This window comes from Embiotoca jacksoni, unplaced genomic scaffold (assembly GCF_022577435.1).
Source record: "Embiotoca jacksoni isolate LCO1_2020_lvr unplaced genomic scaffold, fEmbJac1.0.p SCAF_2, whole genome shotgun sequence".
Lineage (NCBI taxonomy): Eukaryota > Metazoa > Chordata > Actinopteri > Embiotocidae > Embiotoca > Embiotoca jacksoni.
In genome coordinates, this window is record NW_027185340.1 from 11,514,311 (window position 1) to 11,531,284 (window position 16,974).

A 16,974-nucleotide genomic window follows, 5' to 3' on the forward strand; every position below is an offset into this window, starting at 1 on the left:
ACACTGTCCCCTTTTGGCACAAGCGGACAGTATAGCTCTGCATGAGGAACTTCTATGGCCAACTAACAGAACAGAGCAGAACAGTAATTTCCATACAAGGTGGACAAAGCAAAGAGCTCCCTAATGAAGATCTGTGTTATTAGGCGCGCCGGCTAATTTCTCTCAACGTCAAGCGAAAGCCTGCAGGGACAAAGTGATTGAATGATGAAAATGTGTATTAATGACAGTGGCTGCTAATTAGCCAAAACGAGAAGGGGACATTAATCTTAAAGGCTAGTTGTAGACAATTCAAGTCTAGAGCAAACTTGGCACTGCCTGCCAAAACATAATGGCTAAATGCTAAACTTTGGGTTAGAGCAGGCACCTGAGTGCAGCAAGGTTAATCTATGGACATACCCAAAATAAACTCACTTTAATATCTTTATTTCATGCCATTAGCTCCTCAGAAGATGTACTTTACTTGCATGTATCTTGAATTTTTAGTCACATACAGGTGTAGTATGTTTCTTCGACTGATATCACAACATTCCAATTTAATTCTTAAATTAATCTAATATTCGTTATTATTCAATCATTATTATTGTTGGAGGTGGTAATTACTTCTTAAAATGGTTCAAACCTTTTGTATTTTAGAGATGCAAAGTTTAGTACTGCACGGCATCTACATGCACAGGGTATATTCAACTAATACACTAGCACTACTATTTAGGTTTTACAGTTTGCTGTGATACAAATAACATTTAAAAATCAGTACTACTAATCGAAAACATGAATACGTGGATTAGTGCTGTATGTGAGAATGTGATATTTGTTGCTGGCAACCTCCTTCACAGGTTTCACTGGGTTAAAGCATGGTGGTGGTGTTTGTGTTCTTAATGACAAGCCAGCACAGCAGACACAGTGGGAGCCTTCTAGGATCCTGTTGTCTTTGATGAAACACTGACATCCACTGGTTTATTGATGTAACTACACTACAGCTGATTAGGACAGACACTCCATCCATCACACACAGAGAAAAAAACAGAAGTTAGCCTCAGGACATCCAAAAATGAAATTAGATGAAATTAACTCATTTATAAAGCTCAGCTTTTAGACCAAACATTACAGCTAAATTAAATTATCCTGAAGGAGAGTGTTTCAAGCCGAACAGGAATGGGGATATCCATTAAAATTATTTGATTCAAAGGGCTTTTTTGATATGACCATTTCACCAAGGAACTATATTCATATAGATATGAAGGTATGGTATTTTTCACATATTTTTCATTAGAAAACAACCATAATCAAAAGAAAAATATATTGAGTTACAATACCTAATTGCAACCGTTTTTGCTTTATTTCTTTAAAAAAAAGCTTCTCACAGAGTTTTGGCAAATAAACTTAATTCAGTCAGTCATATACCTACCTATACATAGCGGTGAGAAGATGTTTCAGGTGGAGGTGTGTGTGTGTGTGTGTGTGTGATTGGGGATGACCTAATATATGTGAGTTTTCTTATGTACATGATTATGGCCCCTACATTTTTTTTTTATTATTAATATATTTATTATGGCTTATAAACCAGATTTACACAATAAACGATGATAAAACAGCTACCACTGACAGTGTCAGGAATCAAAAAGCAGAACCTGATCATGTATCACGCAAACACAGACAGTATACACAGACATTATAAGAGAGCAGCTATGCACTGGCTGTGATGAAATTTACAAAATATCTTGATGATAAAAGTATAGACCACTGACATAGTGTTCACAGTCAATGCAAGGGGCACTGGATCATCAAACTAACAGTTCATGTTGGGCTAATGTACATTTAGGCCGGCTCTACGACGCCATCCTGTGCAAATTTGACTTCCTTACGTTCTATTCTTTTTATTTTAGTCATTGTCTTTTTATGCCTTTAACCCTTAGAGACTCACCACGGACAGTTGTTTTTTTTTGGTCTCTTTCGGGGGGGGATACGGCAGGTCGACAACAACATAGAAGTATCGGTATCGACCCCAAAAAATGAGTATCAGTCATGCGCTGTTATTTATCGCCCTTCCCAACAGAGCCAGCTGCTGGCATGACTTGGTGGGTAGACATGGGTACCTTACGTCATCTAGTTTCATGTGTTATCAGGTGTCTGTCTGCAGTTGGTTGCGACTGATCCATGAAGTTTATCGATGGCATTCATGAATAAATCGCGAATCCTCTTTTGCGCCTACATTTTTTTTTTTTTTTTTTTAAACTGTCGCGGTCACATGACTTACTGAACTCAAACTATCAATCTCGTAGGCACACAGCCAACATTGGTAGGATACTAATTTCAGAGGCCTATTAATCATTTGCAGAACTGATCTTCGACTATTAATATTCGGCATATATTCGAACATTAAATTAAACAGGTGTTGCTCTGAACCGGCGGCACGCGGCGAATTAAAAAAAAAGTGTCACGTGATCATTTGTCCGCCAAATTTGTTTTGAATTGTTTGGCTTTCACAAGCCCACAAACACGACTGTTTCGGAGCTGCGTCAAGTTACCATGTGTGTCAGCGATGTCGGAAAAAGAACTAATAACATTTAGAAAAAAAAAAAAAAAAGAAGGACACAAAAGGACAAAATACACGTAAGGAGGTTTTAGTTTGAAATGTTTTAACCGGAAGTAGGTTTCAGTGTGGGCTAACTTCACGCTGTTGGTAGCCAAGACGAGTTTTAGCCACAGCGAGGGTAACTATGAGCCAGCAGTGGGAGGACGCCAGAGAAAGCGACGCAGTAGAAAAGCTCAAGCAGAAATATTTGGCGAGAAGGAGACAGGTTTGAGTTTTTAAGACAACTTTAAGTAGCGTAACGAGGCGTACCCGTTGATAGGTTTGCATCCACTGCTATCATAGTGCAAACCGAGCTTACCTTTTCAGTGACTACGAGAGAAATCAACCTCAACTCGCACTTTTCCATTTGTCACTACCCGCCTTATCTTTGTTTTTTTTTTTATATATATCCCTGTATCAAAAGAGAAAAAAAAAAAAAAAACCGTCACATTGCTTCAATAAAACAAACCCGTAGTTTAGAGAAAGTTAAGGCTGGTTAGATTAGTTGCACCGGTTGTAACGTTAGTCTGTTGTCGCTGTATTGTGCAGATCGTACAGGTGATATCTAATGGCTGTTACTTTACCCTAAAGCAAGTCGTCACCCCTGTCTTTTAGTTGCTACCTTCAGAGGACATTGCCTCAGGAACCAGGGATGGTAAGTGTATTTCACATCGGGCTTACACACGGTCAGATAAAACATGCTATTGTATGGTTACACAGTCCCTTTCCTCACCTGTTGTTTCGGGCTGCATTGTATGTACAGGTGAGGAAACATGATCACTTAGGGTATTATTTTTTTTACTGGAATAAGATGACTATTGTCATAAGCTTTTACCATTTTTAAAAGTGATATTTTAAACGGAGCTTTTAACACAATAGATTACGTTGTACTATATAAAGTCACATACTGCAGTGAGGGTGGACCTGGGCATGATGGACATTATTTTATTTTGCATGAAAAGAAGCAAATACAACTTTTGCAGAAAAGTAACACTTGTCCCTTTTTATTTAATAAGCTTTAAAAAAAAAAACAACAACGATGGTAATTGTCCCATGTTCTACATGTAAAACACTCAATTTGTCTAAGCAAGTGATTGAAGATCACTTTCTGTGCAGAGCTGCATCTAATCTATTAAAATCACTTTACGAATAAAGCATCTGCATCTATATGATAAACATGAATATGAAAATAAAATGCCTAACATCGTTTTATGTTTGAATTTTTCAGATGCAGTACAAAGACTCATTTTGGCCCACAAATCCAAACAGCCAAGCAATGAGTTAAAATGCTACAGTGACGCTTTACATGAGCTGTTTAAAGCAGTTACCAGCCATCCACACCAGTAAGTGAGCAGCAAGACTGAGCACAGTTTTGCATGTTTTTTTTAAGAATATTATGCCTCGACCGAACATGTTGCTGTCTTTTGGAAGGTTTGACAATGATCGTAGTTTCTGTCGCAGTAATGAGGACCAGAGTGCGGACTCTACAGCACTTCAGGACTCTCAGGGGCTCTTTACAGAAACAGGTGCGTGCGTGCGTGCCAGAGCAGTAATAGTAGTCATCAGTGTTTGTGCTTTCTGAGCTTGAAGATTTGACAACTGACCACCCTATAGCGAACTTAAAGTATCAAACTGAAAAAGTTGGGGTTTCTCCATCCTGAGGTAAACCATCCATTTAAAATAAATGGTTTCCCTCTGGTAACTTTTTAATTAACAAGTTCTTGAAATCTATCTGATGACTCTTTTGTTATTGTTGGAATTTCTTGACCTTGCAGAATCTATTATAAATACATTAGATATTTAACTGTCTTGGGCCTTTACTTCTGTTTGTCCAGATGTGACCTTGGCTTCCTGTCTGGATGGGAGTCCTGGGTCTCAGGAAACTGAGAGAGACAGGGAGTTGCAGTTGGCTTGCCACTTCCCTCCCTCATGTGGCTCCTCTTCCTCAGTAGTAAGAACGATTTACCAAGAGATGATGACCATCTACGAACAGCTAAAGGTGAAAAACAAAAAATTCAGCAAGAAGGGAAAAATAGTGGACAGAAAAAAATGGGCATGTGTACGTCTCTGTGTACATTACTGAGTCTCCCTCTTATCAGAGGTGTGTGTATAGCTTTATACACCAGCTCAAATAAATACACTGCAGAATGGTGCCAATATTTTTGGGTTTGCTTTGCCCAATGCTTTTGTTGTTGTAATCAGTTGCTTTAGGTTTCAGAGTCAAAGATTAGTATGGGTTTATCAAAGAATTTTGTCGGTTCAACTTCTGTTTGTGTCTGTATACGCAGGCAGAGCGACAAAGTCAGCAGCAGTGGGAAAGGGAGTTGCATGAGCGAGAAAGGAGGCTGAAACAACGGGAGGAGGCTTTTAGTCAGCTGTCTGGGCTGGAGGAGTTGATCCACTCTCGCATTCTGGTTGTAGAGGAGGTCAGACACACACACACACACACACACACCGTCCAATCACATTCAACACAGGGGATGTGTTATTGTATCTCATGTTATTCCTTCTCCTTCCACTCTTCTAAATAATCTAAACTAATATGATTTCTTTCATAGTCGCAAAGGACCTTTTTTTCATTCAGAGACGAATGCCGTTGAGATAGTATTACAGAATTTAAATAGCAATCTTAATGCAGCACAATGTTGATACTGAAAAATATGGACGTCAAACATTGTTAGTGTCACTGCCCACTTCATTATATGTGAATATATATGTGTGTCTCAACAGAATCACCAGCGAGAAGTGAGCCAGCTGCAGGATCTTCTTCGAGAGAGGAGCAAAGAGAATAAGAGGCTGAAATCCAGCTTTGACAGCATCAGGGAGCTGAATGACAACATGAAGAAGCAGGTTAGAAATCTTTAAAGATGATTATCGGTTTGTGTTTTGTTACGCTTGGCAGTGTTATTGTAATATATTAAGCATTCATTTTAACAATGTCTAAATTTGCAGGCTTATCGATCTCAGCACCATTTGTAAATTGCCAATAGGTCAGAACATTTAGTGCAATTTATCATAAGTTTATAAAGTAATATCCAAAATGAAAACTATGGCAACTTATTCTGTTTTGAAACTCCTGTATCAACAACCACCCAGAGCTTGACTGGAATTCAATTTTCCTCAAAACATAACTGTCTGATCAAATGTTCGCTCTCATCACTAATGGTGTTGTATAGGTCTCATACCAGTAATCAGTGTATTGCTCCACAGGAGGGCGCTACAACATAACTGTCTTGTATTTGGCTGTTCAATACTACAAGGTAGAATTAGGATCACTTAGTCTGCACTTGTTTTCTTGGTTTAAGTGTCCGTTTGAAAGTGTTTCCGCTTCTGTTGACTGAATCTGTCGTGACTGCATAAGCACAACCTAAAGGCAGATTTATTTACTGTATATGGAAATAAAGAACGATTTTATATCCCCTGATGTTGCATTGCAGAGCAACATACATTTCTTTTTTTTTTTTGTCCACAGCTGAATGAGATCAGTGAACAGAATAAGAAGCTAGAGAGCCAGTCCAAGAGGGTTCAGGCTCGACTTGAGAACCTGCAGGTAACAACGCATTTATCAATGCACCGATGGTCATTTATTCATTTTTTTTTTTTGTATTATCAGAGTCGAGGAGGTTTTATTTGAAAAATCTTTAAGTAATGACTTTTAATTTGATAATTCGTTTTTAGCATCCCATGATGGTGTGAATGCTGTCTGGGGCCAATCCACCCAAACAACAATTTAATGTCATTATTTTCCTCGCACAGAAGTTGTTGATTTTCAGTATCTAACATCGTGGTAAAAAGATGAAGCAAATATTTACATGTATTTATCTATTTTAGAGGAAATACGAGCACTTCACAACACCAACAGGCTGTCAGAAAGGCAGTGTTAAGAGTACAAAGTGTACTAAACCATTGAAAAAGGAGAAAACCGCTGCTCCTGGAAAACCCAGCAACAAGGTACGTCAACAACTTAGTGTGGTTAGTGTTTGTTTTACAGTTGAATGTGCCACCTCTCAGATGCATTTGCAGATTTGCTCTAATTGCGGCTTCATTACTTAATTTATTGTTAATGTGTTTACTGAAAAATAAAAACCGCACATCATTTGGAGTAGTTAGACAAACGCTAACACACTGATTTACACATATCCAGGCTGGAAACGGTACAACAGTCTTTTTCCACAAACCACACTCCTACTGCCAACTGACATGATAAATCATAGTTTGTGATTTGGTTATCATCACTCATGTTGATGAAGTTGAATGTACCGAGCTTAATAGTTGCACTTGTCATTTCAAGGCTAATAATTTTCCTACTTTATTCAGAGAACATTGACTGAGTCAAATTTTAATTCAATTGCCACACTGTTTGATTAATACCTATAGCCCCCTCATGAAATTCATCTTTAAGTAAATTTGCCTTTTCTCAAAAAGCACCTGTACAGACAAAATTCATTCATGTGAGCTCTTTGCTTCATTTAGGAATTAGAAGAGATATAATAAAAAACAACAACAACCTGCAACTATAGTTACTATGTTTTGACAGTTCTTGCTGTATATGACTACCTTAGTGAAATATTTGTACACTTTGTTTTCCTCCTTCTTCCTTCAGGGCAGCTCAAGCCCCACTATACTAAAGCTCCTGGCCGTTCTACTGGACTGGGTTCTGGATGGACTGATGTTCTCATCAGTAGCAGGAAATGAAGTGAAAGGTGTTGGCCACCGTCTGCCACCGGAGCTTGTACTTAATGAAAGGTGTCTGAAGGTGGTGTGTTCAATGTGACTTTACTCTGTCCTTTGGATTTCATTACAACTGTATTTCTAATACACCGTTTGGTTTCAGTATTAGATGATTACATATTCGCAATGTTTGGTTCTGACAGGGTTGTAACTTATGTTTTGTTTCTTAGGTGCTGCCATTATTAGCAGATCAGCTTCATCACACTTCTTTGTCAGAACCGGACCTCCTCCTCGACCTTCTTCGCCTCATCTACTGGACTTTGAGACACTTTGACAATAGCACACAGGTAAAGATAAGCTTATTTCTGTGGGGAAAATGTGCTGGTGGAGAAAGTAGTTTTTGGATGCACTGACGAAATTGCTATATGACCTGACTGTATAACTGTAGGGCATGTGGAGCGTGGGCCTAATTTTTTTCAAGTTTCAGCAAATTTCATGAAAGAAATGGTTGCAGTTCCGGCTATTTAAACAGTGTTTAATGCTTCGGGACGAAATGTTCGTTTTGGGTTGACAGCCATTTCTTTTGTAGAAAGAATTTCATTTCTTTTGTTGAAAGAATTTCATTCCTTTTGTGGAAAGAAATGGCTGCCAGATGGTGTCATTACTGTTCCATCCAGCCGAACTGAGAGCAGACTGGACGCTACAGTCATTCACAACTGCCCGTTGAGGCACAGAGTGGTATTACATATGGCACCTTTTATGTTTGGCGGTCCTGTCGAGTTCCATCTTGTGTTCAGATGAGAGACTTGGTTTTCTGATGTCCTCTGCCTGTCTCTGTGTGTAGAACACAGTCTAGAGATTAGAACAAGCTGAACCTGTTGTTGTGGCTATGATAAGGATGCGTGTCCTTCACCACAAGTCCCTCAAGAGCCCTCGGCAACAAACACTGCGCAACAGCAATTTCTGATTGAAGAGAGAGACATTTTTACATTATTGTGCAATCCTACTTTGCAGGCTGAGACTGCAATCTTAGTACTGTTATGGAGGCCAGTTTGAGCCTCCAAACTTTAACCCTTACCTTGTGCTCATTGTTTGACCTTCCTATTCCAGCCATGGGCAAGACTCCAGCCTTCACCCATTGCCCCAACCCTTTATTTTTACCCACAGTCTCCATCTTCAAAGCTTCAGTCCTCCTCTCTAGTCCTGTTGCTGGAACCTTGGTCCCTTCATGTTTGTTAGTCAGATCTTGTTATGTGTGTTCAGTAATGTGCTTGATGTTCAACTGGAATCACATGCACCCTTAATGCTATAATATGTGTTCGTTTTTAAGATAAAAACCAACCAACATTGGGTCATAATGCATAAAAGGTGAAAGGAAGGTAACGTAAAGTCCAGGATCTTTAATGAACTACTGAAGACTTTGGGGAAAGAGGATGGTAGATGAAAAGCGGAATCAAGTGAGTCTGAAACCCACCAGCTCTCCGTTGCTTTGGAAATACATAAATCATGGATAGTCGTTGTAGTTTACTACACTAATCTCTTGGCTCCATCGGTTATTTAGACAAGTCAGAATAGAAGCCTGCTGGCTCCCTGTCAGGCTGACCTTGTATTTTATACACTGGCATTTGATGAAGATTATTGTAGGCATATCCTCCCTATTTTTTTGACAGTTATATAACAAAAGTAACTGAGTGCAGGCGCAGTTATGAATCCTGGGGGAGATTGTTTTTTTCGTGACTGTGTTTCTGTGGACTTTTCACAGCATGTAGCGCTATCTGCAACTCTGCGGCGGATAGGAGAAGAAGTATCAAGGCCTTCGGTGCCGCAGCGAGAAGATCCCGACCTGCCCAAGTCCCGCATTGAACCAGCTGGATATTTCAGGATTTTGCCCCTTTACCAGAGCCCTTGCCCTCACACACGAATCCTCTCCACCCTCATCATCCTTTGCACCGTCACACAAGGTATTAATTAAAATGCATGTACATACTTTGTTATTATAGTTGGAAAATGCAAACAGACATTAAATTGTGGGCATAGATAGTTGGATAATAGGGTAGGCAGTTTTAGAGTATTAAGGTGGACTGCGGTATAATCCCATAAATAGGATTTTCAGCACTATTGTAAAAAATCCTCAAAAAATATTTTTCTTCACAACAGCTGTTGGAAAATAAGTACTTGCCTTATAGTCAGGGTCACTATATATTTACATGTTTATTTTTTTTTTGATAGTAAGGTTATACGATATTACGGCAGTATACTATTGTCAGCTATTAACATGAAAACACAGATAACTAGAGTCTAAAGTTACATCTTTAAATTGCTTGTTTTGTTTTACCAACAATTGAAAACTCTAAAATATTCAGTTTACGACAACATAATGACATATAAAAACATTTATTATTTCTGTACTAATTCATGGTTATTACTAATTTATCTATTTAAAATCATTTAGTGAGTAAAACATAATGGATTGTTCAGGATGAAAAACATAACATATCGGTCTTGGATTTGATTTTGGATTTTATAATCCAGATTAGGATTTAGTTTGGATTTTCGGAGGTTGTACCACCTCTGGTACTTGGAGCACAGAACAGATTATGTATGGTTTAAACTGTATTAATTAGATCGGCTTATCAGAAAATCTTTTCAGACCTGGAAACTACGTTTTTCCATGCAGTCTATGACCTTCTCTCACGAGAGATTTCTTTACAATGAGACTTCCAGCCTCACAGAGCTGCTAGCGAGGCTTTATGTTCTTATGTTCTGATGCAACTATAAAGGGCAGGGAGCTCTTTGCCCTCCCACACTATAAATCTTCGTGCACTCACTGGGATCAGCCGACATATCCCGACATATTTTATGAAACTCTCTTCTGAAATGATCCTCCATCTGCTACTAATGCTCCAGGGCTTCTTTGGCATGTCTATAAGGACTATTTTCTGTCAATCTTTACCAGGTTCGCTTTGTCCCTTTCTCTTAATTTATGTGAAGTCAAATTGAGTATAATGAGGAGATGTTTCTTCTCCTTTCTATTTGCTGGGGTTTTACACATAACAGGTGTCATCCTGAGATGGAGCTGTCCAAACTCAGTCCAAAATAGAAAAAAGGAGGTTTTATCCCATGTCAAATATATTCCAGTCCTTATGTACGTTTGAAAATAATTGTTTCGGTGCTTTGGAAATTCTCAGAATTATTTGAGGTATATGTTTGAGTTCAGCGGGCATGATGGATCGGGACTTTAAAAAGAGGACTCGAGAAGAATGGCAGGCATTATGACCAAAGTACAATGAAAGTATGCGAGATAAGAGGGATACATTGGGAAAAGGTAGGTGGATGAGTACTTTCCTCTATCTTAACAGGGAATAGACGAATATAAATACAGTGTATTTCTATGGTATAAGGATGAGATTGGTCTGTAGAACTGTTAATAATATAAAAATGTATGTTTTGGCTCATATTCTTATCCTGAAAACCTACGACTCATCTGAAACACTGTAATGCTAATGTAAGACTGCAATGACTGAGAGACCCATTTTAAAACAAGACTAGAGACATGACGTGTTTTGATTGTGTATATTTCTGTTCTGTCTGCAGCTGATGTGCTGGCCCAGGTGCTCGACAGTCTTCACGCCGAACTGATGTGCGAGAAGAGTCGAGGCCTGTTCATCCACTATGAAGGAGTGCGTGCGCTTTTGTCGATGGTTCGGTCCGGCTGCGCAGTGCTCCACACACCTATAGACATCCTGATGCAGCTCACGGAACAATCTCGTAAGTAGGCATGTTTTTGATAAACACGTTCAGATGGCTGTTAGTATTTTCCATAATGTTGGTAGTGCCTGTGGCTGTTTCTAATTGGACTATTCCTCCCTGCAATATTTAAAACTGATCTGTTGACTAAATAGCACAGAATGTGCTTGTTGATTAAACTTATTTTTATCCCAACAAAATAGCACTAGGAATAGCACGCTAATAAGGCACAGTTAGCTTGTTCACTTGCATATTTTTTTCCCCTATAACGTCCCATTAAAAGCATCCTACTGGTCTGCCATTAGAACTTGAGCAGAACAAAAACAGCGTGTAGAGTAATGCCATTGAACCTGGCCTGACATAACCTAGTTAAAGCCAGCAGACAACGGACCCCAAATTCCACACCAGTCTTCACATAAAGGATTCATATAATGTATATTAATTCAATATCAGTTGACAGTAGAAATTCAGTGTAATATGTCTTCTATGAGTTCTTCTAATAATTTTGACACTTCATCTCTTTCTAATAAAAAAAGACTTAATGGAATTTTTTGTTCTCTAGTGTGGAAAAAGTATCATTACGTAGAAATGTAGTTTGTGTAAAGGACTGACCAATATCCAGATATTGTAATTAAAAGAAATAAATGTTTCACTTGTAAATGAAATTTTTATCAGCCTCTCAAAATACATTTCAATACTGGTAAATACACGTTATTATAGCAAAAGGCAAGCATTTAGATCACCAAGATTTTAAGAAACAACAAGAAACAGAGATAGCCTGTTTTTTTCTTATATCTTGTATACTGTAGATAAAGTATTTTCCCATTGACAAATACGGTTTAGTCACAAGTATGATCAAAGTGCACAACTCAGTCGTGGCAGCCAAATGAAACAACACAAGAAACTTATTATACTTTTCTGTCACATCCACTGCAGTTTCCTTTGTCAATTAGGATACTTTATTATTTAGTTTTTTATCTCATTTGCAAAATTATTGCTATGATAGTATTTGCCATAATAGTTTTTCCTGAGATAATCGACCTAAAAGAGCAACCTTCTAATTTAGCTTCTGCTAAATTAAGAAAAGCATCCTGTCACAAATTTTATAAGTCTAACAGAAAAATAAAAGATATTGGTGATGTATTACTGCACTCAGCGAGTCCAGTTATGTCTCAGAAAATAAAAAAAATTATTCTAAACCTATGTGGACTGAGGAGATCTATACTATTATCACAACTATTTTTGGCGAATTAAATTTAAGAGATGCCACTAGTGCAGTTTTATCCAGATGGACCCGACACCTCACTTGTGATTCAATTTAAAAATTCTACTATTGTCTTTGCCTGGAAAATTGTTTATGATTGACGAAGCTGCTGTGATCACTTGTTGAGATTTATTGACTGCTCTGACCATCGCTACGTATTTTGATTTATACTAGCTCCTTCTTTTGTATCATTCCATATCATCCCCACATAAAAACCACATGTGTAAAGTAAGGGTTTGTCTGAGCTCACTTCAATCATGAGCAGAGGTCAGGCAATGGATTTAGAAGTTGTGGCCATAAAACCTTGGACCTGCACCGCCTCCCGGCTGTTTTATGGAAAGACAAAAGACTTGATGGAGGTGGACGGGTTACAGAAAACACCTGCAATGAGTTTCTATGGAAGAGGGAGTTCACCAGGGTTATGAGCCATATCATTTTAACTGCTGTACCCTAATACTCAGCAGAACCATATGCCAGAGGCAACTGTGGCCTGAGCTCTGTGTGTGTGCAACAGTTTGTGTGTTTCGAGGGGGCTGTAAGTCTAGCGAGACTTGATAATTATTTTGTTTTACAAGCAGTAATGAGGGGAGATGGAAAAAAAAAAGGGCTGAGGAGGGGGGGTGGGGGGGGGGGGGGGTTTACACCTGAAGGTTTCCAATAAAACAAAACTAAGGTATGGTTGTACACAAACCATGCACACTTAGGACATATGTGGTCAAACTTCCACCCCTTTACTGCTTGTATAAAGTTCAGTCACATACTTTCCGAATTACACACCTTTTAAATACTACATTCACACATCACGAAAAGGCAGTATACAAGATACAGCTGCAGCTATCGATTATTTTAGTTAGATGAGTATTCTACCAATTATTTAATCAAATAATACATTTTAAGTGTTTCTTGTCAATCCCATACATATTGGTAATGTCTAAACACTTTCTGGAAAAGATTCGGTGTCCTGCTTCCGCCTGTCCAGCTGGTTTAAAAGAAACCTTTATGGCCCCTTTGAATAAGTTGCACCACAGTCAGAAAAATGTGTCTCGACTAAATTCAAGACCTCTCCTTTTCTCAAATGGACTGCAGAATAGATTTTAAAAGCAAGTTGTGGATCCTGATATACAGAACAGATTCATTCCCAGTTTAATGAGCGCACACATCTCTGTCTCCACTGATAGCAGACGCGCTGCTGCTCCCTCCCTCGTGCTCGCCCACTCACTCACTCACTCACTCACCCTGCTGGTTTGTTGTTAGCTCGCAAATGGCAGCTGAACACTTGTGGTGCCTTAACTGTCAAGACCACTCAATTGGTAGTCTTTGCTCTTCAACACAACTCCCAGCAATTTGGACTTTTAGTCATTGAGTTTTTCCATTCTTGATTGTTGATACAAAACACCCCACTAACAATGTTTTACCAGACATGACTGATTTCTGGTAAACAGCAGGTATATTAACAGCCAAACTGCTTCATGCAGTGTATTTTAACTTCTGTGGTCACTTTGACCCACTGGGTTGTTCTGTTCATGCTTGTCACAGTAGAGGAGTGTTTGTCATTATGTTTTGATGGTGTTGCAGCTCTCCCTGACCTGCTTAAATTATTTTAGACAGGGATTCTTTTATTTAATTTTTTACCCCTGTCTCTTACATTGCGATATCTCCCACAGCATCTGTGTGGTCAGCTGTCAAACTATTGAGGAATTGCTTGTATTACTGTGTGTGTGTGTGTGTGTGTGTGTGTGTGTGTGTGTGTGTGTGTGTGTGTGTGTCTGCCTCCATCTGTATTAGTATAGCCACATATACTGTAGTATGTGTAGAATGAAGCACATATCAAAAGAATAAAGACCCATCTGAAGACCGGGCAGAGTGGGCGGATGTGTTGCAAGCATTTGGTAGGCTCCTGGTCTTATTAAGTTTAAGCAGGCAATATGATACGCTTTGACAGAAAAACATCAACAACTTGACAATCGATGAATTGTTCCCTAATTTAGAAAAGACCACAAACATGTTTTGGTTCTGCCTACTGAAATGTGAGGATTTACTGCTCTATCTTCTGTTCACGTCACTGACAAATCAAATACTTTTGAGCTTTTGGACTTTTGGTTCGAGAAAACATGCAAAATAAAAACTTGTCTATGGCTGATTTTACCTTGGGATGGTCCGATTTCAACATTTAAAAAATGTCATTTCGAATTATCGCTTTATCGAAAAGAATAGATTAGTCTGTGTAAAATAATCGTTAGGTGCAGCACTACACCTCTTACCACCTGTTGGACCGAAGGATTATGTTCAGCTGCAGACACATAGTTCAAGGTCATGTCAGTAACATCAGTTATTGATAGTGGTTGCATAACCTTGAGAAAGACTGACCAAATCATTCTCTCCTGCTTTATCTTTCTCATAACATCACATTCAATCCATCTCATCCTCTCGTATCTGAACCTGATCCTATTCTCTCCCGTCCAATCTTCTGCTGTGATTTGATGCCAGCAGAGTTGCGGTACCAGCCAAAATAAAGTCCCTCTGTTGCTCAGATTTTATTCCCCCCCCTGCATGCGTGGTTTGAGACAGTGGAGAGTTACTTTTTGAAGGAGCAGGAATGTGACTTTAGCAGAAACAAATGTTTGTTTACGAGAAACCAACTTCATCTGAGGACTTCGTAAGGTCAACCTTTGCTGTTATTAATTAAAAAAATGTGCAGCTCCCATCTGTGTGGACTGATGCTGTTGTCCTTTTCTCTGTTTCATCTCCTTATGTGTGTGTGTTTGAGGTTATGGTTCGATGACGCCAAGGTCAAAGTTAAAAGTGACAATATGGAAGGTCTTCCAAATAAAATCATCACAGAGCCACTCAGACCAACATCTGTGTCCCTGTCCCGCTCAGTTTGATTGTTAAACTGTTTTCACGGTTTGTTTGTGCGTCCATGTAGTTTTCATTCTTATGCAAATGTAAAAAGCATGGCAAAATGAAGCAGATCATTTCCATTTCTTCAGAAGTTTTAACATTGGATAAGATGTGTTGTTGATTAGCAAAGTTGCTTTGATAACGTCCTTTTCTCTTTGCTCTGCATGTGCGTTTTTGTGCTTGTAGGCTACTTAAATGCCTTTCTGGAGACATGTAGCTGTAAGGAGTTTTTCAGAACAGCTTCCCAGCTCCTTAAAAACCCTCGTCTGGAACTTCCATCACTGGAGAAGCTCTCCATCCTTCTGCAGAAGCTCTCCACCATCAGGTAGACAAAGTGATCTTCATATTCATAAGATCACTTATAAACGATGAACATATCTCTGATCCTGGGTCGTAACTACCTGCATGCTCAGGAATAACATGCACCCTGTGCACTGCAGTGATTCCTTTTTTTGTGACCATGCAAACTTGATTATTATCTGTCACACCCTGAGTCCAGATATAAACTACTCCAGAGTTTAAAGTGCTAAGAGCAGGAAGAGGAAAGATTATGAGGTCAATTTCACCACAGTTTGACATACAGACCATTTTCCAGGTGTAAATCATGTTAGAAATGAAGTGATTGTGGTAGTTTTGTACTCATTTGATTGGTGTGAGTACTGAAGTTTAAAAAAATACACTTCATCACTGTTTCCTGAACTTTTTAGCGATGCTAACAGTTTCGCTGTAAGGATGGAAATATTGGCCAGTCAGTCAGTTCAGACTTACAGAGAAATCCAATAGAATCAAACTAATTCCGCAACATGACCTGCAGCACTCTTTGCTTGTTCCAGTGGGTCTGTTAACACTCACATTTACAAACAATAAGAAGCCTAAATAAGCAACCTACACTTTCTTCCACTACATGTGATGCAATGCAATGCAGCAGTTTGTTTTTGTTTGGATCTGTAATCCTGGAGGCCAAAGACATAGAAATGTATGATAATGATCTTCTTCACATCAAGTATACAAAAATTGCTTTCCCACCACAATTGCATCATAATTCTCTGGGTTTTTATTGTTAAATATTTCACTGGATAGATTTATAATTCACAGATATGACAATGATAAGTTGAACTTTTCTTTTTGCCTGTTCATCTAAATTGTTTGTTTCCAGCCAAAGATAATTAATTATACAGTTGTGGTACACCGTTACATGAGAAATGTGACTGACACTTTTTGACTGACAGGTGGTTGCATTGTATTTATTTGTCCAGGAAGAACCGTCATCTGTTTGAGCTCTCCTCCCTCCACCTCCAGGTAAAAGAGCTGCTTCACAAAACCAACCCCACACACACCTTCCTCGTCCTCAACCTCAGATCCATCCTCCACAACCTTAAATAACACATGTTTCTCTGCCTCATGGTGGATTCAAAGGTCTCTGTAAAAACTTCAATTTCTTATTATAAGATGACATTGTTCTGTTCTGATGACGTTCTATTTCACTACTTCAACACTTTGCTCGCTCAAACTAATTACCGACCATACGTGAAGGAAGCAGCTCCATCCGGCTCGACCTCAAACACACATCTTCTTTATTATTAATTTCATAATAGGATTTAGAAGTTCTTTTGTCTGTCAGAAGTAGTTTTTAATGCTGTGCGTGTTTTGCACTTTGAGACCTGTATTTTTTTGTGTGTTCCACATTGCTCATCAGATGTCTTGTCCTGTTCTGTGATGAAAACCCTTTTTTCCTAAAATGAGTGTGATGCTTGCCAAGAGAGGTTGTGACTGAAACTTTTGAATGCCAATAAACAAAAAGAACTGAAATACATTGAGT

At 38.8% G+C, this 16,974-nt stretch overlaps 1 protein-coding gene across 4 annotated transcripts; it reads left to right on the forward strand.

The window, feature by feature from the left end:
* Positions 1–2,673: 2,673 nt before the first annotated feature.
* Positions 2,674–16,974, forward strand: LOC138200743 (coiled-coil domain-containing protein 138-like). Of its 4 annotated transcripts, none has more exons than XM_069153616.1 (15): positions 2,674–2,798; positions 3,188–3,227; positions 3,801–3,915; positions 4,004–4,098; positions 4,408–4,571; positions 4,861–4,998; positions 5,303–5,422; positions 6,045–6,122; positions 6,404–6,523; positions 7,176–7,331; positions 7,474–7,590; positions 9,006–9,204; positions 10,838–11,011; positions 15,342–15,480; positions 16,412–16,974. In XM_069153616.1, exons 1-15 carry the CDS (start codon positions 2,718–2,720, stop codon positions 16,536–16,538), a joined length of 1,863 nt encoding a protein of 620 aa, XP_069009717.1. In that variant the 5' UTR covers positions 2,674–2,717; the 3' UTR covers positions 16,539–16,974. The 4 variants fall into 4 exon arrangements, with proteins under 4 accessions (XP_069009717.1, XP_069009718.1, XP_069009720.1 ...); XM_069153617.1 differs by having other exon boundaries at positions 7,176–7,328; XM_069153619.1 differs by having other exon boundaries at positions 4,408–4,523.